The following is a 19212-nucleotide window of genomic DNA, read 5'->3' on the forward strand; positions in this document are numbered from 1 at the left end:
AGAAGGTTGGCTTGCCGCTTGGCGTCCTTATGTGATTTTTTAATGTACTACCTTTCTCTTGTTCTTCTCCCACTTTGCGGTTTCGGGTGTTTCTGGCCGTCTTTGACCAACTTGGGACACTAGATGTTTCTAGTTGCCTGTAGAAATAAATAATGATAATGTCCGCTGGTCGGTTTCGAAGCCTGGTCGGCCAGCACAGAAGTCCAATGCTCTAACCATTACAGCACGGACGCATGTGTGAAAAAGCTCAATAAAGTCGTGCAAGCCAACACTTGAGACAACTGGCGCGTCAGGTGCCTCGCATAAGAGTAATTTACAAACAAAAAGAGAGAGCGCGTATCTTCTAGCTAAAGATAATAAAAGTTACCGAGCCGGACGACAACGCGAACGACATGCGCGTATTTCTGTGCTCGAGTTTTTAATTACACTCGAGCGATGTACGCTGCGCAAATCATCGCGTTGCCCCTGCAACACCGGCGATGTTTCTTGAGGTCACTCACTCACTCACTCGCCGACCCACTCACAAAGTATATGTTTTGCTTAGGACTCACTATGACTCAGATAGACTTACCAAATTTCTACTTAGCCGGGCTCACCCGCACTCAACTCCATAGGTCGATCACAGTCAGTCGACTCATGAGTGAGTTTGCCGGCCTGTGCTCAGCACTGCGAAGTTGAGAAGCAATTTCGAAGAATACTTAATAATGGCGCCGTACTTTCTCACATAACCTTTTATTACATATTTTATTACTATTATTATTACTAATTTTAATTAGACTTTACAAAAATTATTAGTTTATAGTTCTCCATAAATCATTTGTCAAGCTAACAAAGTCTAAAGGTTGCTTCCTTTTGTGACAAGCTCGTCCACGTACAAACACAACACTACTGCAACACTACTGTTGGTTGTTTTGTTTTGTATACTGGAATAGACCTGCTTCTACTACTGAAGCTATGGGTTCGAACGTGTGCTTGCGTAAGTTTTTCACTTCTAATAAGGTATCCACTGAATTCTTGAATACTGCAGACATCCATAAGTTGTGTAGTAACAGTGTTTATAACGAGATAAAAAGAATGTTCACGGGGACATGAAGACATTAGGCGAAAACCTGTTCGCGTAATGTCTTCATGTCCCCGTAAGCCACTGAGTAATGCTACAATTAATGCCACTGAGGCCAACGCTTCGCCGAGGGGACTTGTCTTTATCAGGACATCAACCATGACGCAGAAACCCTCTGCAGGCTTGCGAAGACACGTTGCCTTCACGAACCGTTGCAAGTTGGCGCTAGCCATTAAAATTACACGCACCAGCGCTCGTGTGGTGTCGTATTTTCTTTGAGTTCAGTCTAGTTGTTTCGCGCTTTAGGCAAACATATAAGTCCCCTTGTCAAACGGTGGCTCAGGCGGCATTCCCTGTTTGACCAATGTCATTCGGCAATGGAACGTTTTGATTTTCAAAGTGTTTAACCAGTGCCAGCAATTTAACATCAAATGAGGGGCACACCTGTTCCAGAGCTATCGAGGAAAGGACCTTCAAGATGCGATGGGTCTACTTATCGACGGGAGGGTAACGTACCTTTTTCTGCAGCCTGCACATCAATCAAAGTCTCTGCCAAGGCGCAGCAGTAAAGAAGTAAACGCTTCTGAAACAGAAGTCTTTACCTCAAGGCAACCGTGATAGATTTCCTCTATAGGTTAACTCAATGCAATTTAGCAGTGAGATTTTGTGCCAGTATCGTTAGGACCGAAGAAACCGAAAGCACGTGAAGCACGGAGAACGGCCGGGGTGCTAGCGCGTTCAGTTATTGTCACTGCTAGGTGATGGTCAGACGTGATAGAATTCGTAATCACGACTAAACGAGGACGCAGAAAGAAACAGACACACAGAGCCTGATCGCCTTTTTTTCTGCATGTATGTAGCCTGTATGTAGGCCCTGTAAAGGTCTGACCTGAAGAAGTGTTGCAAATGCAGACTATTATTGCCACGAACATAAAATATATTTCTATATTAGGAGTACCAATCGATGGAGCATTTGCATAATACAGAAAAAAGTGTAACGTAATACATTAAACCTGCATTATCACTCATGACATTTCAGCGTGCAGTTTCTGTGTTCAGAACTCGGGGCCACAGGACACGTAAGCCTTTGTTCTAGTCCGAAGAGCATAGTCTAGGAGTTTCTATAATTGAGCAATCACAGGCAGCTGAAATATTTTGTGAACTCTATTGCTCGTACGGAGCGGAAATTATATCTCTCAAGACGACGATTCTTCAAAGCATGTGCTCATTTGATTTTTGCATGAAGTAACCCTCAGCAAACAGTATTCAAAAGTTGCAGGGCAACGGGTTTAGTTGGGAAAACATAATTTTCGCGGGTGCAGAAAGAATGCGTAAGATATAGTGCTGCTTGGCTGTATATACCAGTCGCGCGCTATAAACCCTAGTATATACCCTAGTTCGCTCACCATAAGCACATGCGGCTTGCGTCGCGCTTAGCCATTTCTTGGCTAAAGGCATGCCTCGTCGCCTCCATGGAGGGTCGGTTTCCGGCCGTGGCGGGTGCGTTCACGATAAGGTGCCCTAGGTGGTCGACATTATTCCGGAGCCCCAGAACTACCACGTCGGTCATACCCGATGGTGGAGTTTGAGGACACTAAGTCCGATTTTTCTTTTTACTCTGATCCATACGCTGCACGAGCATAAACTTTACTGAGGTTTACTAAGCAGACTGCGTTCTTTCGGTAAACTGGTTTCGCTACTCGAAAATAATAGAGGTCTCAGGTGGTGCCCTATATGTACGCAAAATAGCACACAAGCTCAAAGATCTGGCAGAGGGAACGAGACGGCGTCTATCATTGACGCCCCTGTAATGTTGCACAGCAATGACCAAAATCGTTTTGGAAATAGTGCTGCGATATTGCTTTCTTTATGAAATGCAAGGTGACTGCAATATTCTTTGCCACTTATGCACAGTGCGGTGTGCACTATCTCGCTTCTGTTTATTTGTCAAATCTGTTTCGAATAAACTTTGCTTGCAAGTAAGCGCTTGCCATAAGTCTACCCCCCCCCCTTTTTTTGTCCCTGTAGGGCGTGCGCTTTTTAAGCATACAAATACGAACCAACTAGCCCACACCACGTTCTCTAAAGCATTTGCCCTTCATGCCAGTGTTCGGATATTTCAGACGAATTGCTTTATCCCATAATGCTGTGAAGCTTATACAAGGCCACCTAGGAGTTGAACAATCAATTATAATATACAATATACGATGCTTGTTTGTGGAAATACCCATCAAAACTACAGATGCGTAGAAAAACAGCTTTTTTGCAAGCCTTTCTCTGAGGAAACTGGCCATAATATTAAATATTATGATCAGAACTCAATCATCCTAGTTTATTGCACGTCTTTATATATAATAAACAGACTGCATAGTTTTAAAAAAAGATCTTCATTCAGTAAAAGTTCATCAATGTCGCCGTAGCACAAAAATGAACAAATTTTAATTACAAGGTATACAAGTTAAAAAAATACCCGTTGCAATACGCAAACGGAAGCTATGTGCCATAGGAAGTATGACTCATACTTGTAGCAAGGCTGTCCTTCAGCTTCCTTCTTGTTTTGTTTTACCAGTTATTTAGGTCTATTTTTTTCTAGCTTACTTTGTTCCGTCAGACGACGGGCAAGATGTCTCCATCAGAACAGGGTGGTCCTTGACGTGACAAGCTTTCACACTGAATTGGCCAGGTTCAATTCCGATTTGCCGCAAGACTTCTAAAGATGCGTAGTTCTCGCTGTTACATTTATAGCATCAAGCAGGCCAAACTTGAGGATTGACAGGCTGGTGTGAATGCTTTTTGGAACACTTTCCAACGATTCTAATCACGATTTTGACTGGTGTTCCCTCCGAATTTGGCGCGTTGAAATATTCACGTAGCCTGCATGATCTCATCAGATTTTACAAAATATACTGCACTATAGCATTTAGTATATCTTTCCTTGATATATTATTCGTTCATTGAAACATTTATTTCCATATTGTACAGTTACCTGTCCCTGTAACTATTCTGATTCTATCAATGCCTTCCCTCTTTTTTCCCAACAACAATCTAAGCGTATCTGTCGAATCTCGTCTGCTGACCACTAAAAGTTTCATACGCTTTGAATCCCAGAGCCTCAGGAACGCGGGCGTCTTGTACGGGTCTTGCCAAATCAGGCAAATAAGCGCCCCCTTATGTGACTTTTAAGCACAACATTAGCAAAATAATGTAATATATAACGTTTTTTGAAACATAATTGATACGAGCAAAATGCCTAACGATTTTTATTTAAAAAAGAAAGTAAAATAAAAAGGAAAACCAAAATTTGCCGGTTTCCGTTTCGCCAATAACGATAGCTACAAATTAGCCGGTGCGTTTTCAATGGCACAATGCAGATACCGGAGTTGTTTGCACTAGGTAGAGGAATATGTGAGGTTGCATAAATATAAAATTGAAAATGAGACCTTTTTGAACAAAAATGCAATTTACAGAGTGCCCGCATACCTTATTTCAAGCTTTCATTGCTTCTCTTGTGGTCGACCGTTACAAACCACAGTTACCGTGTGGTTTATCCATTGCTTTATCTCTTTTAATGTCGTGCTTATGGCGGATGAACATAGGTCGAATGCCTGTCTTTTACGGTTCTTCTCCGGTGAATGCCCACTGTAGCCTTTTTTTTATTGCTCGTGAACAACTCTACACAGTGGGAAAGTCGATAGCTCTGCACTGGTTGGAACTGATTTCGTTCATTCGAAAGTATGCAAAAGCGCTCGTAACAAGCAAAATTTACGGGATATGTTAATATCCAGAATGAAGATAAATGTTCACATGGTGGTACCTAAATGACTGAACCTTGATAAGTTATTCCTGTTGAAAAGTGAACAAGGTCACTAAATAGTGCTCAACTATGACGGGATTACGCAACCTGCACTTTGATGCTCAGTAAACCAAAAATAATTTTGAATGTGTTATTCAGTGTTAATCTCTTGTCATGTTGCTCTTTTTCGCAGAAATGCCTCCTCAAAAACAACCTGATCCCTGATACCGTTGACGTGGCCTTACAGTGCGTCCGCTGGCTGCGAACGGCTTTTTTTTAAAACCTACCTTTCAAATATTCATTAGTCGCCTGTGGGAGTGGCGTTAGTCCTGCAGGCATAGTGTATATGCGAAATTGCTAATAATGCTGAAGCCGTGCTTAAAGTTATACCCCTGCAGTACCCGCGTCAACGTTTGTTCCTTTGACAGCGAATAAAAAATGGGTCGCGCAGTCTCTGCCCTCTTTATTTGTTGCCCATAATATTGCCAAGAAATACGGCAAGTATATCGTCAGACAAGCCTCCCAACTTCAAAAGCTATCCACTCTGGTAAGAATTCATTAGATTCCTGGATGCAGCTACATTCCGGGGAATAAACTAATTCATGGGCGACCCTTGCAACATCAAAGCAAGGAAGAAGTCGGAGATGGCAGTGCGAAGCAGACCGCAACGTCGTACATCGAAGATGATGCCTATGAAGTCAACTATCAAGCCAAACTACAGCGCAGTCCAATACAACATTTCACTTTAATGAAGTCACGAAACACGATGCCCCAACCCCAACCTCCACCCGTCTTTACGATGTCATACGAAGAAGATACCAAGCTCGAAGCTTTACAATTCGAGTGCTTGGCAAGATTTACCCGAGCAAACACCCTGGCCTCCAGATGCATACACTGCAAACACCAGAGACTACGGCGCATATCCTCTGGGTATTCCCAATTCATGAACCAAGCCCAACAGCTTTTATAAGGCGCACCCAACATACACTTACTGACCTCGCACAAGACATGACGGAAACTGCCCAATATAACCCTAATTGAACTTGGTGATATCGTACCAGAAATGGTCAGCATGAGCCTATACGTTGACGACATCTCCACATGGGCTTGAGGTTTTTCACGATCAAACTTCGTGCAAGACGGCTACAAGCAACTAGTCATTGCAGTGATTGTTCCTGCAGCAGCAATGACAGCAACCAGCAGGTCCGACTGATTCGAGTTGTGCATACGAGGTGTACAACTGGCAACTGCGAATTGTGCAGCGCTTGCGCTTACCCGGAAATCAATGCACCGTTATTAGATTATAATTGATGGCACATTTATAACGTTCAAAATGCATCACAGTTTCTTAGGCCTCATCACTGACCGAAACTTGTCCTGATCTCAGCACGTCACAATGCTCATGTCTAAGCTAGACAGCTTGGTACACATGCTTGGTACACGTTGCAACAATGAAGTGGGGTCCACCAGAGCGATGATGGCTCGAACCGCATGAGGCAGTTTTTGTAGGCTGCCTACAATGCAGCTTACTGATCTTTAGAAAAAATTACTAGGGGCCGCTTATGCTACAATTAGGACGACTTGAAGGCGAAAGCCTGTGCGATGCTAACTCAATGACATGACGACCACTTTTTTCCGAAATGATCATCACTCCGAAACCATATTTTGCAAAGTCAATTTCGCAAGTCATCCTTATTTCACCAAACTCGTACCGTGACTTTGCACTTATTTTTGCGGAGTCATCGCCACTCTGAACCCATATTATGCAGTCATTTTTGCAAGTTATCCTTTATTCACCAAACTCGGACCGTGACACAGCACTTCTTTTGCTGAGTCACTCTCACATGGACGCTCAAATCTCACATATATTTTTGCAAGTTACTCCCCCACTCCATAACCCTTGATTCACTCTTGATTCACCCTATCACTGCTTGATTCACCTTCATTCGCTTTATCCCCCATCTTGGTTTTACTTCCATAATACTTGGTTTGCTCTATTACTTAAAATTTCCAATTTTCATCACTCTTGATTTGCCCTATATCACCACTTGATTCACCTTCATTCACTCTCAATGCACTCTCATTTACTCTTCATTATCTTAGCTAACTCTATCTGATCATTTCCTTTCGTTTCACTGCTATCACGTAAGTAAACCCGTTTAATTCGCCATCAATTCAATCTTAATTCAACTCATTCACTTCTCTGTATACCCATTTTTATCAATATCATTGCCATCTTAACCATATTTACACCCATTACTACCATTATTTATCTGTTCCTGGCTACTTTTCGGGTTTTTCGACCCATTTATCGTTTTGTCAGGATAATTGTCATACTTATTTAATGTCTATCATAATAATGGATCAATATTTATATTCCTCATGTAATCACCTATCGATTGGTATATAATGTTATGGTGTTTGTAATGATCTTATTGAGTTATTGCTTTTTTGTACATATTTCATACCGCTTTCTTGTCCAAATTTTGGCTCCTCTTTCGCAGGGTCACCTCAAAACGAGACATATAAGGCTTTCGCCTTATTATTCGCCCTTCCCGCATATGTAAATTGGAGAGCTTACAAGCTCAAGTACTGCGAATAAATCTAGTTCTACCACATTGCATTTCAACCAAGAGCACAATTCCTGAGGCCCGCTTCTGCGAACCTGTAAGAGTGCATCTTCGACTGTTGTCCGCCACGAACACCATCCGCTTTCGACGATTTACATGTTACGTCCAGAGTGTGCTTTTATTACGATCTATCACATAGGGAGAGTGCAATTCCATCAGGTTTTGCTGCGGCCAAAGTAGTGAGCGTACCAGCGTGGACATTGTCAAGACCTGTAGTGCACTTCTCTATCCCGTCAGTTACTGGAAAATCATGTATACCCTCACGTGGCCACAATCGATTTGGCCCATCCCATATTTATTCAGAATGTGCCGCTTGTATGCATATATGTACTTACGGATCAATGCATCCAATTACTTCAACACAGGCATTGGGAATATCGGAGTTGACGTTCTGTGAGCGCTTCCAACTCGACCACCAGACAGCATCAACCGCCGCAGAGACTGTAGCTATCTCTGAAGCAGTGCGATTTTTATCGATGGAACCACCTTAAATCATGTGACGCGAAATGAGCCCTGCAGTAGGCTATGTCCTTAAAAGAGGACCTTATTCTCTCCTTGCTCAAGATTTGACAGAATCTCACCTTTTCGTTCAGACAACTGGCCATCGTATAGCGTTTCAATCGATTCCTTAACGCTGTAACTGTATATTGAAATGAGTTCGCTGATGAAGAAGCAAAGATGGCCCACAATAATACCACGCCAGCGTCCAGGTCCTTTTCACGACCAGACACTAATGCTCTTGTGTAAACACCGTTGTCCGAAAAGAATATAATGTTCGGTGCGCTGCCGACTCACCGTCACCGACGCTTTCACAGACTCGACCCGGACATACAAGTGATAATACCACCCACGATCAAAACACACTCTGCAAACTTGCTCGACAGGTTGCGACTTGGTGTGGCCTTCTCTCGACGACATCTTCACCTCATTTGCCCTGCAGATTGTACGGAATGCTGGGAGGGCGTGGTACCTGAGACTACAGAAAACATATTGTGCATCTGCCCGCAATATGTACTAATCATTGGTAAGACAATTGTTCATGGTTGCCAATCAATCTCTGTCTGAAAAGGTGCTTTTGGGACCTTGGCCGGATTTTTGTTGACATGATATTCTAAAGACTCATAAAATGCTTGCAAGGGAGCGGTCCAGATTTCTAACATTGAAGAGCATTTGCTGTTGAAGTTAACGCAGCACCAACTTTATCCTCAACACCTCTCTCCCTCTTCCTTTATTTACTCCCTTCTGCCTTCGCCGATGCTGAGTAGAAGTTCAGAACATTGATTCAGGCCGACCTCTCAGCTATTCTATGAAAATAAATGTCTCGCTTTCTATCTGTCTGGCACCACTTCTGATGCTCATGTATTTGTCACAAATGTACGGTTTTTTTCTGACACTATGCAAGTAAAATACCCTTCATGATCGCTCTAATTATAATAATATTAGTGGAGGATATAATCAGCGCAACTATATCGTGAAGACTACAAGTCGAAGGCCTATTTCTGAGACATCCATCTGCTTTAACCGACACCTTTCTTTACTGCCACTTTCTTATTCTCATCACTCCACCTCATACTCTGCTGCGCGCAACTTGCTTACCTACTTCATCGGCAGACATTCAGTTTGATTGTTATAACAAAAGTTATCAGCGCTGCGCAATACATGTGTATAAGTAAAGCAAATAACTATTGGCCTAAAGATGCACTTCGCATTGTCAATTTGCGGGTGTTGCAAATTTAGTGACCAAAAAGTATGCGAAGCGAAATAGTCAACTGGCACTGAAGATTAAGCTTGAATGCAAAAATAATTTATTCATTTCTTAACAGAGTTTGTATGCTCTAACTGTCAAGTAGCACTGAGCAGACCATTCACGCCTCTTCTTTCCTTCGCAGAATCGACTTGGAAGGCGCGTAGCTTGTTTAAAAATTTTTTTATCTTTCTTTTTTCAGCAGTCACCATTCACTATTCCACTATAGCATTTTCTTTAGCCGGCCCACGGACCCTGGCGGCCATAGCCGAAACCGTAAGTGGAAGCACTTGTATAGGGAGCTGACAGGCGCGACGAGCCACCGATGACACGGTATTGCGGACCAGCAGGAAGCGGCCTCCCTGTGTAGGTTGCGTCAGCGCTGGCTCCAGGCTCGGTACCGGGCTCGTTGGTGTCGATCTTGGCACGGAATCCGCCGGCGTCGGCGATGTACTTCACCTGGCGGTAGATGCCGTTGGCGTCCGAGTACCCGTAGGCACCCGTCTTCGTATTCGATGCGTCACCTTGCTCCTTGTGGAAGGACTTTGTACCGTACTCATCAGCGTTGTCGTAACCGAAGCTATACGGCTGCGGTGGCTGCATTGCAAACGAATATATTAAGTGGGGTGCAATTACTTGCTGATAGGAGAGGCAGGAGCACTGTATTTGTATAAAGTCACTTGAAAGTTTTCGTCAAGTGTTAGCCGAACAGCCTATTCGATTGTATAAGCGCGATACACTTTCAAAAACTTCATGTCTCGTGCGCTTTTGCTGCACTACAGCACTTTCACCATGAGGCTCACTACGCACTAGATCTAACTGAAGCTGACTAAGTGTATCTTCCGCATTCTAGAACGTTCTTCCACTCAACACTCCACCTAGACTCAAGAAAGCGGATGGCACCGTCTCCTTCAGTCGAGGGGCGCCACTGTGTTCAACTTGGTCGAACGCAAGAAGAACCTCGAGTCGACGATTGCTTGAAAATAAGAGCGTATGTCCTACAGAGCAATAACAGAGGTGTTATTGTGGTGTCTGTCAAACAAATGACTGACTCAGTGACTCTCACTGCAGGTAGTATGAATGGGATGCATCTCAAAAGTAAAGGAAACAAGATTGGTAGCATAGGCGGCTGGTTTAATTTGCTGCGTAGCTGTGGGCACCGATTTACATCAAGCTAAACTGTCTTCCTGCGAAGACGTGGAATACTATAGAGAACACTGCAAACAGTGTGTGGTGTTTTTTAAAGCCACAAGAAAGATCCAAGTAAGAAATGCTTCAAATACCTTAAGTAGCAGCGATTTTACTTGTGTATGCGCTTGGGTTTATGTGCGCCTGTGTGTGTGTGTGTTAAAAAATTAAATTATGAGGTTTTACGCCCCAAAACCACGAACTGATTATGAGCCACGCCGTAGTGGGGGACAGCGGAATAATTTGGACCTCCTGGGGTTTTATAACGTACACCTAAATCTAAGTACAGTGGTGCTTTTGCATTTCGCCCCCATCGAAATGCGGCCGCCGTGGCCGGGATTCAATCCCGTGTACCTCGTGCTCAGCAAACCAACACCATAGCCACTGAGCAACCACGGCGTGTGCGTGTGCGTGTGTATTACATTACCAGTTGTAGTCAGATGTATGCCTAAGGTGTGCAACCTTTTATGTACCTGGTTTAAATGAAAACATAATATGCCAAGCAATTATGACCAAGTTCATGTTGTTTAGAGCCTTGCTAAAGAAACTAGCAGCTATTTTTTTGCCACTCACAAAACATTACTAAGGAATCGGGACACATAGCACTTTTCCGAGCTGTGAATGCGTATGCATCAATGTCCAATTCAACGCCCCTGAGCGATCCTTCGAGTTATGAACTCCTCGCGGGCAAGCGAGCGCTTTCAGACCCTCCGAGCGTTTGATTTGGCCTAACCGAGGCGCAGTTAGGAAAATCCCGCGAACTATGAAAATACTATGTTACGGCGCACCCATGCACACGGGACGGTAGAGCCATGAAAGTGGGAAAGTAAGCTGCTCATCTGTTACTTGGCCAAGCGGCGGCGATAACAGCACAGCATTCTCTCCACCACGCTCTAATCGATGCCGCCGATTACTGAGTATTATGGTCTAGTAATGATGCTTGGTTTAAAAAAAACAAGAAAACTTGCGACATTATAGCTCGGACGTCCTGTATAGATTATGTTCGCACATGATTGAGAAGGCGGAACGTTGCATGAAGAGCTCGAGAATATTGTTACTCACGTAGTACTGCTCCTGCCGGGCGAATGACTGCGTGGCGGCAGCGAATGATTGGCCGAACCCGCCGCCAAAGCCGAACTGGCCGCCAGCCAGGGCCACGGGAACCAATGAGATCAAGAAAGCCTGCAGGTGAGGTGAGGGGACCATGCTTTTACTAATATGATTTTTTTTAATTGCCGCGCTGAAAAATGATGTTATGGTCGCTGAATAGGAAGTGCGAATAATCAAAGTGTTAAAAAAAGGACGAAAGCTCTATATCCTCTCCAAGTAATAGCTTTTGTGAGACTGAAGGAGAGACAACAAAGTCCAATGTCGAGTGAAAATATTTGCATATGCGTAACAAATGGTGCGCATTCAGTTTATGTCCGTTAGTTATACCCCTCCATAAGTGCGCCCAAACACTAATAATATAAACGCACCAAAACCGAAAGTACATATCCAACTTCAGGCCCCCATGAGTTTGATTCAGCTTTATCCTTTCAGAAATTATTAAGGATTCAATAGACATCAACTCTAATATCGTTTTATACTGCGGAATATACATAAATACACGTGCGAAAAGCAGTAATCGCATTTCCGCCGCATTTTCCGTCTCATGAGCTGTATAATGCTTACGCATTAATAGCAGATTTCGAGAAGAATCATTTGCGCAGGCGACTCAAGCAGTATAGCATGCTTCGCACCGGAATAATTTTTTTTACCTTCGGTTTACTTCATACTTCTTTCTTTGTACACCTGTTGGCTAGTTATCTTCGTCGATATAATTTCCAACATCTGTCACGAGCTGAGGTTTTTTAATCTTGCATTTACCGCCGGCTACGATTTTTACAGTAAGGTTGTTAAGGGGTCTTTGTTCGGCGGAGTGCGACTGCATGGTCGATGACAACTGTAAATGCGAGGCAAGTAGTGTCGGATCACCGAATTTCCTTTGAAACGTAATAATAGAAGACTACAATATAAAACTTGCCCTTGCGTGTGTCTCATACAAAATTAAGAATACCTTATAAGCGCGTTTTAAGTTTATTGCTTTTTTTGCTTATCCACTAATTCGTAAGTTTCGCCTCTCACATCGCTTTATACCTGCTCGGCGTTGGAGGTCAGCTGAGCATATTTACAGCGGCAGCGGGGAACGATGACGGCGTGTTGCTGCAACGAAGCCTGCGTGGGAGCTGTCACTGCCGTCATTTATGATAACGAGCCATTAGAACAATGCAGCGACTGCTGCTATCTTCGAGCAAGGCTGTGAGCCAGCAAAAGAAAGCACTAGTGCTACGGAAATTTGGGAGAACTAGTTTATACAGCTTAGCTGTCTTTGATGTACCAGTTGTGAGGTTGGCATACATCTGTGAATATTTTTTTAATTCTTCGGTATTCTCCTTTCTGTGACATTGAGTGGGCCTGGCAAAATAAGTTAGATTTTGTAGCCAGGTGTTGCCGCTGATGATCTTACGCTTTGGTTGTGACCGAGCTGCTCGCGCAATTATGAGGTGTACCATATGCGTCATTGTACTAGCGTTGACCATGGTAGTTAAATATTTGAGATTAGTTTAGCCAGCACTGAAGGCTTATGGCTGCTGTGAGTACTGGATAGAGCTTGGGTTCTTTAGGCAAAGTTGATAAACGGCGTAAATGCAATTAGGTGGTCAGAAATTTATAATTCAACTCAAGTTAAAAGCGGGCAAATATAAACTAATTACATGGTCATGTGGGCGCTTCTCACGATGTATACTTCCCGTTACTCAAAAACATCCAAGCCTATTGTTTACCAGATATACCGGGCCTTATGTAGCTGCCACCAAAACACGTGCTTAATACTTCGTGTGAAACAGGCGTCACTGAAGCGGTTACCGACAGGACCTAATATTTCGACTATTTCTGTATGATTGTTTAGCACAGGCTCTGAATCACTTCATTCCTTTTCGCCCGAACACAATGAAAAACTGAATGGGTACAGATACTTCTAGGAATACATATTCGGCGTGAAATACGCCACACCCACCTGAGCAAGCATGGTGGCAGTGAAACGTGCTGTAGCGTGCAGTAAATCTCTGCGACGACGAGTCTCCTGAAGGCGAAAGGCTTCCGCCGTGGAACTGGCGTCTGGCGATGCCGGTGCTTGTATCGAAATCCTGATGGTGTGTGGAGACTAGATCTGAGTGATGGTTTCGACTGCGCCGACTAGCGGCTGCCGGCAGCGTTTTATAATGTAACGCCTTCGCTGCAAGGAGGCCAGTGACGCGCTTCTGACCCAGCTTGACCTAGCGGCTTGACCAAGTGCCGGGGCTGGCATTGTTGCTGCCGGCGCGACTCCTTCTCCTGCTGCTGTCGTAGCTTCCCTTTCGGCGGGCTCAATTCTTCACGGTTTCTTCCTCGCCGTGTGAAATTGCAACAAGCAAACAACCAGCATGCCTGCGGACGCAACCGCCGACAGCTTCCCCATCGTTGTGTCGTTTTCACGCCAACTTTCGCTAGGAGGCACGACCTCGGTTTTTACTTTTGCCCCAGCGGCTGACGTATTTATCACGCTCTGTCTTGTTCGCACGGATCTCCTGGCCTTCCATTTTGTGCGCACGCGTGTAATAGTTTTTCCGGCTCATGTGCAAAGAAACCGATTCATTGCCGAGAGTTTCAGTTCGGGTTAGTAGGTTAAACATCATAACGATTGAGAGGTTGCAGTGCTCATGGTTACTACACTAAGTTTTCATTTCTTATATAAATTTTACGCTTTCCAGCTTGCGTTTACAGAGATTACAGTGCTTTCTAATCGTTTGCCAGCGTGCTGCTTGCTGTGAAGATAAGCACTCTCGTCAGTTTTTTTTTTAAATTAGGGAATGCCAAGTACGCTACAGTTTACTGGAATTTGCGACTATTGAAAATATGGTGTAATTACCCCATTTAATGGAGCTGTTACACATTTTCACGGCACCTAGCTCTAAGGTTTCACTAACAATGTGCGAACGATTTCATCGCACAATTTCAGCATATTCTCACGATAACCATGGTCTTCACCCGAACATATGTGGTCACTTGCACGAAAACCGAAGTCTGTTTAAAGAGCCGCATAAACTTCGACTTGGTGTGGCAAGAAAGACCAAAGGGGAGGCCGTGCTGACCGCGACGCCGCAGACATCCTCTTGGAAATGTAACTGTGTAGCACTCGAAATTACTTAAATGTTCTACACGAGAAACAGCACTTTGTTATGCAGATTACGGCCTAGCCGTAACCCACATGTTTCTCAGTCATCGCGAAACTAGCAATCCTGCTGTCAGAACTAGACGTAATATGTTTGCGTGAAATCCAATGCAATTTCGAGCTCCATGCTTCCATAGCTACAAGCGTCCACGCTCAATTCAACGAGGACATTACTGAGGTCACTGCGCGCTGTCACAGGCAACGAACAATAATTATTAAAGCATAAAGGCGACTCCAGTCTTGTTTCTAGTAAACGCACTTGTCCCAAAAGACAAACTAGATCTGTTGTCAAATGGCAGTTCAGGTTCAAGTGAAGGCAACGAGTAGTTTCATTTCGATCAGCTAAGAGATGTTTGCAGATATCTGTAAGCAATCTTTTCAGAGGCCATACCAGTTATTAGCCCTCTTAATTTTAGAAAACTCATAAAAATAATGAAATACAACACTATATAATGCGGACGAATAATGTCGCAATGTTCCTCCCTTTATAGGACAAATGGGTTTTAGGAAATACATAAATTGCAACGACGTCCAGGTTGGAAACTGGCTGATTATTGACATTTTACCGGAAAGGACGCTATAACACAGATTTGTGTTTCTTTCGGTTTTTGAAGAATAAATACGATAAGAAGATAATTAAGCTTGAAGGCATTTGAAAGAGTGCAGACAATTCGAGGAAATTAGCTTGTGACTTTATGACATATGACATTATGACAAACTTTAAAAATACCTTGTGACAGCACACTTGTAGTCCGTCAGCAGGATTTCTTAAAAAGGCGGACGATAAATCACGATAAATGAAAACGTGTGATCGTCTAATTACCAGATTATCACTGATAACTTTCTAACAAATTTTAAGACAGATATTGCAATTTATTAATTGTGTCTGGAGAGTTTGCAAGGCATTTACACTTGGAACAAATTCGGAGGATGGTACCAATGCCTAGATGTACTTATTAGAACTTGGAGCAAAAATGCGCTGTTCAACCTATTTGCTTACTCAAGCGCTGTTTTATGCACTGAACCGCAAAATTAACTGAAACGCCAATGTATTTCGCCACACAATTTTAGCATGAATCGCTCGACACTGCTGTGATCCGGTTAATTCATTCTAAGCGAACGCCCCTTGCGAGCTTACTGAATACAATTGGTAATTGCAATATGTACCACAATAGTAACTTGTTAAAAGCATATTTTTGAAATTTTGTTAAAGTGTCGATATCAGATTTTTATTTCTCATGCAAGTAATGTCCACCTCTTCGTGTAATTAACCTCAAGGGCTAGACTGGTAATCTACCACAAGCTATCTTTAAAAATGGTGTATAGAATAACACGAAAGCATATGGTAGTTATCAACCCGAAGAAAAGCATTTCTTCTGCATCGACAAGCTCAAGCTCTAGTAGAAAATAGGCGGAAAAAAGTTTTGCTAGGATTACTGCCTTTATGAATTGGAACACCAAAGCTGTGGCACCACGTGGCGAAATTAATACAGAGTTCCAGAAGTGGGGATTCAAGACTCTCGGTAAGCACATGCCTGGACAAAAGCGCTATCGGCAGGCAATGTTTACGTGGAATTCATCGGTGCTCTCCGGAAGCTTTTCAAAGCGCGTTGAAAGGCACGTTCACAAACTCACGCCTAAAATAACAATTTCGGTAGTCTCCGGCACGACGTATATTTCAGTGCATAGCACACACGGCTAAGAGCCCCACGATACACTGTTTACACGCGTAATCGCTTTAAATGCGATTGCTGTGGGGATGTTTGCGCACACATGGAGCGCCGAAAAGCTACGAAGTATCATTGTAATACGAACTGCCTGTTCTGATGACGTGTACTGTATGCTGAGCACGGTGTTGTGGTTGTGCATTTCATGAGTTTAGCAAAATCATGTCGTGGCTCACGTTCGTCGCTGCATATTGTAACCAACAGTTACGACAGCCGTTTCTACAAAAACTAATTTATTCTGGGCGAACTTGTGCCCGTCAACTAAATGTTGTAGACTCAAAACAAAGCGTCCCTTGTTATTCACTCCTTCGAACGTTGTTCTCTTCTTTTTCACCTCCTGTCGCGTGCCATTCATCCGAACCTCGAGCACGAGCCACCGGTCGGTCAGCACGTGGTGTGGGTACGTGCGGCGCAGCGTTGCCTTGCGGTGCCCTGCCTGACGCTTATGTTGTGGCGGTTCTTTTGAGACACAGCTATGATGCGGCGGGCGTCTTTTCGTTCTCAGTATGCTGGCGGCATTAGTCCCCCTCCGAAGAAGCATCGTCCCGATGCGTAGAAAAGGCCTAGACAGGCCGACAGTTTTAAAAGAACAAAGCTGAGGGACGGCCGGTGGTATTCTTGGGCACATCTGCAAATTCTGTTATTCAATGCCTTTCGTAGTAAGGCTTCATTCGTACTACGTGTACGACCTCTGGACGAGTCCTGCGTCGTGTGGAGCGCACTTGACCTTCGGGAGTTACCTCGTAGTTTAAGGGACTTAGCCGGCGAAGTACTTTATAGGGACCAAAATAACGGCGCAGTAACTTTTCCGAAAGACCGGGTGTACGTATAGGCGTCCATACCCACACTTTGTCTCCAGGGTAGTACTGCACCTCTCTTCGCCTTAGGTTGTATCGGTTTGCGTCGACGTGCTGCTGTTGGACGATGCGGTGCCTCGCCAACTGTCGTGCCTCTTCAGCCCTTTCTATGTATTGACTAACGTCAGGGTCGTCTTCGCTGCTGTTATTCACAGGTAACATCGCGTCCAGTGTCGTTGTTACGGTCCGGCCGTAAACAAGTTCAAATGGCGTAAACTGTGTCGTCTCTTGTACTGCAGTATTATACGCAAAGGTAGCGTATGGTAGAATACTGTCCCATGTTCGATGCTCTATGTCCACGTACATCGAGATCATGTCAGCGAGCGTTCTATTGAGCCGTTCAGTCAGGCCATTTGTTTGCGGATGGTATGCTGTGGTTTTCCTATGATCAGTATGCGTTAGTTTCATAACAGACTGCATCAAACGGGCCATAAAAGCTGTTCCCTTGTCTGTTATGACAACCTTAGGCGCGCCGTGTCGCAATACGATGTGTGTGACGAAAAACTGAGCCACTTCAATGGCGGTTGCTGTTGTGATAGAAGAAGTCTCGGCATACCGGGTGAGGTAATCGGTCGCTACCACAATCCATCGCTTTCCTGAGGACGAAACGGGAAATGGCCCAAGTAAATCTACTCCGATCTGTTCAAATGGTACTGCTGGTGGCTGTATTGGTTGCAGAAGGCCTGCTGGTTTGAGTGGTGGTGTTTTGCGCCTTTGACAATCTCGGCACGATTTTACATAGTGCTGCATTGAATTCATCAACTTCGGCCAGTAATATTTTTGGCGGATTCTTGCCACAGTCCTACTAACGCCCAAGTGACCAGCTGAAGGGTCATCATGGCAAGCTTCTAAGATCTCAGGTCGTAGCGATGATGGTACGAGAAGTAGAAACGTCTCGCCACTGGGCTCGAAGTTTCTTTTGTAGAGGACGTTGTTCTTGAGGACATACGAACACAATCCGCGGACAAAAACTCGTGGAACTTTTACTTGCCGACCCTCCAGGTGCTGGATGAGCAGGAGTAATTCCGGGTCAGAACGCTGATGATGAGCCATTTCCGACGTGTTCACAGCCCCAAGAAACGGGAAATCTTGCTCGTATTCAGCAGCAGTAGATTCGATCGGTGCACGTGATAAGCAATCAGCATCATTGTGCTTGAGACCGGACTTGTAAACAACCGTGATGTCATATTCCTGTAAACGCAAGCTCCACCTAGCGAGTCTTCCAGAAGGGTCCTTGAGGTTCGCCAGCCAGCACAATGAATGGTGGTCGCTGATGGCTCGGAACGGTCTGCCGTACAAGTATGGCCGGAACTTGCTGATGGCCCATATAACCGCCAGGCATTCCTTTTCTGTAGCTGAGTAAGTTTGTTTCAGCTTTCGATAGAGTACGGCTTGCGTACGCAATGACTTTTTCTTCTCCATTCTGCCACTGAATAAGTATGGCGCCGAGACCAACGTTACTCGCGTCGGTGTGGATGTCTGTTTCGGCATCTTCATCAAAATGGGCAAGTATGGGAGGACCCTGCAGACGTCGTCGTAGCTCAGAGAAGGCGTCTTCTTGTTCTTTCTGCCACATGAAAGGGACATCTTCTTTTGTAAGCCGCGTGAGTGGTTCGGCAATTTTAGAAAAGTTTTCTACGAAACGCCTGTAGTAGGCACACAGTCCCAGGAAACGCCTGATAGCTTTCTTATCTCTTGGCTTCGGAAACTTTTCTACTGCCGTGATCTTCTCAGGATCAGGGCGGACGCCTTGAGCACTGACAATGTGTCCGAGAAAGCGGAGTTCGCGAAAACCGAAGTGACATTTTTCGGGTTTTATGGTCAATCCCGCCGTGCGAATGGCATCCAGAACTGCCCTCAGCCGCTGCACGTGCTGCTCGAATGTAGTGGAGAAGACCACCACATCATCAAGGTAAACGAGGCAGGACTGCCATTTCAGTCCGGAAAGAACAGTGTCCATC

The 19212-nt window shown here is 44.4% G+C and overlaps 2 protein-coding genes across 2 annotated transcripts in view; one reads left to right on the forward strand and one right to left on the reverse strand.

Moving 5' to 3' along the window:
- The window catches only part of LOC119440972 (uncharacterized), a 32776-nt gene extending 23382 nt beyond the window's left edge, over positions 1-9394 (forward strand). Inside the window, exons 5-7 of the mRNA XM_049662759.1 lie at positions 1514-1567; positions 5047-5099; positions 9373-9394. Coding sequence (XP_049518716.1) covers positions 1514-1567; positions 5047-5099; positions 9373-9394 — 129 coding nt within the window. The remainder of the gene's footprint in view (positions 1-1513; positions 1568-5046; positions 5100-9372) is intronic.
- Positions 9395-9422: 28 nt separating this feature from the next.
- Positions 9423-13655, reverse strand: LOC119440973 (cuticle protein 10.9). The gene is made up of 3 exons (XM_037705747.2): positions 13474-13655; positions 11478-11597; positions 9423-9824 (listed from the first exon to the last, which is right to left on the reverse strand). Exons 1-3 carry the CDS (start codon positions 13483-13485, stop codon positions 9465-9467), a joined length of 492 nt encoding a protein of 163 aa, XP_037561675.1. The 5' UTR covers positions 13486-13655; the 3' UTR covers positions 9423-9464.
- Between the last annotated feature and the right edge of the window lie 5557 nt (positions 13656-19212).

The sequence above is a fragment of the Dermacentor silvarum genome, chromosome 2, assembly GCF_013339745.2.
Source record: "Dermacentor silvarum isolate Dsil-2018 chromosome 2, BIME_Dsil_1.4, whole genome shotgun sequence".
Classification (NCBI taxonomy): domain Eukaryota; kingdom Metazoa; phylum Arthropoda; class Arachnida; order Ixodida; family Ixodidae; genus Dermacentor; species Dermacentor silvarum.

What these genes read in the sequence shown, in the direction of transcription:
- LOC119440973 (XM_037705747.2), bottom strand. An exon ending in CCCGGCAGGAGCAGTACTAC is followed by an intron (nt 9,825 to 11,477) that starts GTGAGTAACAAT and finishes TTTGCAATGCAG; the next exon opens with CCACCGCAGCCGTATAGCTT.